This window comes from Nansenia antarctica, assembly GCF_963989245.1.
Source record: "Nansenia antarctica genome assembly, chromosome: 10".
Lineage (NCBI taxonomy): Eukaryota > Metazoa > Chordata > Actinopteri > Argentiniformes > Microstomatidae > Nansenia > Nansenia antarctica.
Window position 1 is genome coordinate 31,060,946 of NC_137680.1, and position 2,500 is coordinate 31,063,445.

At 42.7% G+C, this 2,500-nt stretch overlaps 1 protein-coding gene across 1 annotated transcript in view; it reads right to left on the bottom strand.

Annotated features, from left to right (window-relative positions):
- The window catches only part of vwde (von Willebrand factor D and EGF domains), a gene marked incomplete at both ends in the record, with an annotated part of 27,449 nt that overhangs the window by 3,900 nt on the left and 21,049 nt on the right, over positions 1-2,500 (bottom strand). The window contains 5 exons of the mRNA XM_080541181.1: positions 397-492; positions 770-865; positions 1,538-1,633; positions 2,028-2,123; positions 2,433-2,500. The exon at positions 2,433-2,500 is cut by the window's right edge and continues 382 nt beyond it. Coding sequence (XP_080397307.1) covers positions 397-492; positions 770-865; positions 1,538-1,633; positions 2,028-2,123; positions 2,433-2,500 — 452 coding nt within the window. The remainder of the gene's footprint in view (positions 1-396; positions 493-769; positions 866-1,537; positions 1,634-2,027; positions 2,124-2,432) is intronic.

The following is a 2,500-nucleotide window of genomic DNA, read 5'->3' on the forward strand; positions in this document are numbered from 1 at the left end:
AGACCCATAGGTACACACAGATGATGGGAGGACATTTCTGCGATATTTCTTATGCGTTTAATGGACCTTTCGCTAAGCCACGCCCTCTTTGAAAACTCGGACAAACAAACAACGCTTCACTGACAGTGACTGACTGACTGACCGTGACTGAATGACATTCAATGACATACAATGGCGGGAGTTGCCATATTTCTGATTTCTGATTTACCACAGCAAGTAATAGACATGTTTTTTAAAGATGACAAGAATATTTAGTCTAGAAGCTTTTCACCATCAGATATAGCGAGTTGTTTGTCCGAGTTTTCTGCCTGTAGTGACTTTTGCTGTGATATGATTGGACAATTTCTATTTTGGGGCGTGGCTTAGCGATAGGTCCATTGGACTGAGAGGAGTTACCTGAGTTACACGTTGGTCCATACCAGCCAGACTTGCACTTACACACATCAGGGGAAATACACTCCCCTCCGTTTTCACAGTGCCTGTTACACACCACTGAACAGAAACACATGCACGCACACAAGCGCACACACACACACACACACACACACACACACACACACACACACACAGACACACACATACACGCACACACACACGCACAGTTACGCAACTTTAAAAGACAACTTTCAAGCCACTCAAACGCACAACCCCAAAACACTTTGACACACAAACAGGTGTTCGTGAGGTAAACGAATACACAGATTAGATTCTATTGGTAAACACATTCCAGGATGTCACATAGGATCAAATGGGTTGAACGACATCTCACTGATTTCACATCTCGGTCCCACGTAGCCGTAGGGACAGGTGCAGAGGTTTCTGTCCAGACAGGTCCCTCCATGTCGACAGCGCGGCTCACAGTTAGCTAGAAAACAACATGGTGGGGCACTTAGTGGCATAGCACACTAATGCACATACCACATAATTGCAAGGTTCCTGGTTTCGATTCGGACCCTCGACATATCTTGCATATCATCCCTCCTCTCTCTCACCCATCCTTCCTCTCAATCTCTACTGTCTCTATGGCAATAAAGCAGAAATGCCCTAAAGAAACATACAGTGTATATACTTTTTAAGAAAACGATGCAGGATTGTACAGTACACAACCTACAACACAGTGAGAGGAGCAGAGTAAACAAACAGCAGAGTAAACAAAGAGTAAACAAAAACTTGTTTTTACGCCTATTATAATTATTTTTTTCCTTACTATCCTTCTTTTTCTGTATTTCCTTTAATGCTATATGTAAAGCACTTTGAATTGTTGTATGAAATGTGCTATACAAATAAACTTGCCTTGCCTTGCCTGCCTATTTGCCTGAAGCTTTTGTGCACTGTTGTTTTATATATCATGACAAGTGGGAAAGACACATGTTAGTTTTCCTTATAAATTACTGCCGTAGAAATGTTATCATCTTGTTTAACTTTTACTTGAAAACACAACAACGGTTAACCTCTGCCTGTGTTCATGAGGGTTTGATACAATAACCTTTGTATACAGTAGGTACAGTGAGAGCTCATGTTTGTGGGTTTTTATTACCTTCCTCACAAGTGGGCCCGCTGTAGCCCAGAGGACAATCACACACGTTGGGCTTCACACACTTCCCTTGGTTCTTGCAGTCAGGACGGCACAGAGCTGAAAAGGGGGAAAGTTCGATGAAAGACACAACTTCTAAGTGTAGTTCAAAACAAAATTACAACAAAATTGGCAATTATCAAGAGTAGGGAACCAAATGTTGAGCGGAAGAATTATTTTTGATTAGGATTACCTTTACATTTACATATTTGGCATTTAGCAGACACCTTTATCCAAAGCGACTTACAAATAAGTAAGCGAATCATCTATCCATCAGTCATAGCAAGAAAAACAAATCTATGCTCGGGCCAGGCTATTGGCAGTCATAATGCTAGAAGAAGGAAGATTTTTATTTTATTTGTTATATTATCTCTATAAAACATAAAGTGTGAGGAGAGTACAGTGCAACCAGCTTACTGGATCAACACTGACTGTCCCTAGCTCCCCTACTCACCAATGTGGCAGTTGTATCCAGTGTAGCCTTCTTTACAAGTGCAGGTGTTGGGCAGAGAGCACTCCATGTTCCTACCACATATATACCGACACACAGCTGGAACACACAACATGAACGAAAAATTAATTTGATATAAAATATAAGTGGCCCAGGTCCCAACCACACTCAGACCAAAGATGGCCAAGTAGCTACAGGGACATGTCAGGGCCACATTCCTCATACCAGAGCAAGCCGACAGCAAACTGTCAACTCTCAACCAGGGCTGGGCCATGGAATACTTTCTGTTCCTGCCTCTCAGGCATATCTGCCGACTGGGTATTTACATTTATGATACACCTTAAAAAACAGGCAGATGTTTGGATCCAAAGACGACATGCAGAGAAAACAGAGAACAAGATGGCTGACGTTTGCAGGTGATCCCGTCTCCGGTGTAACCGTAGGGGCAGCGGCCACATCTGAAGGAGCCGGCGGCT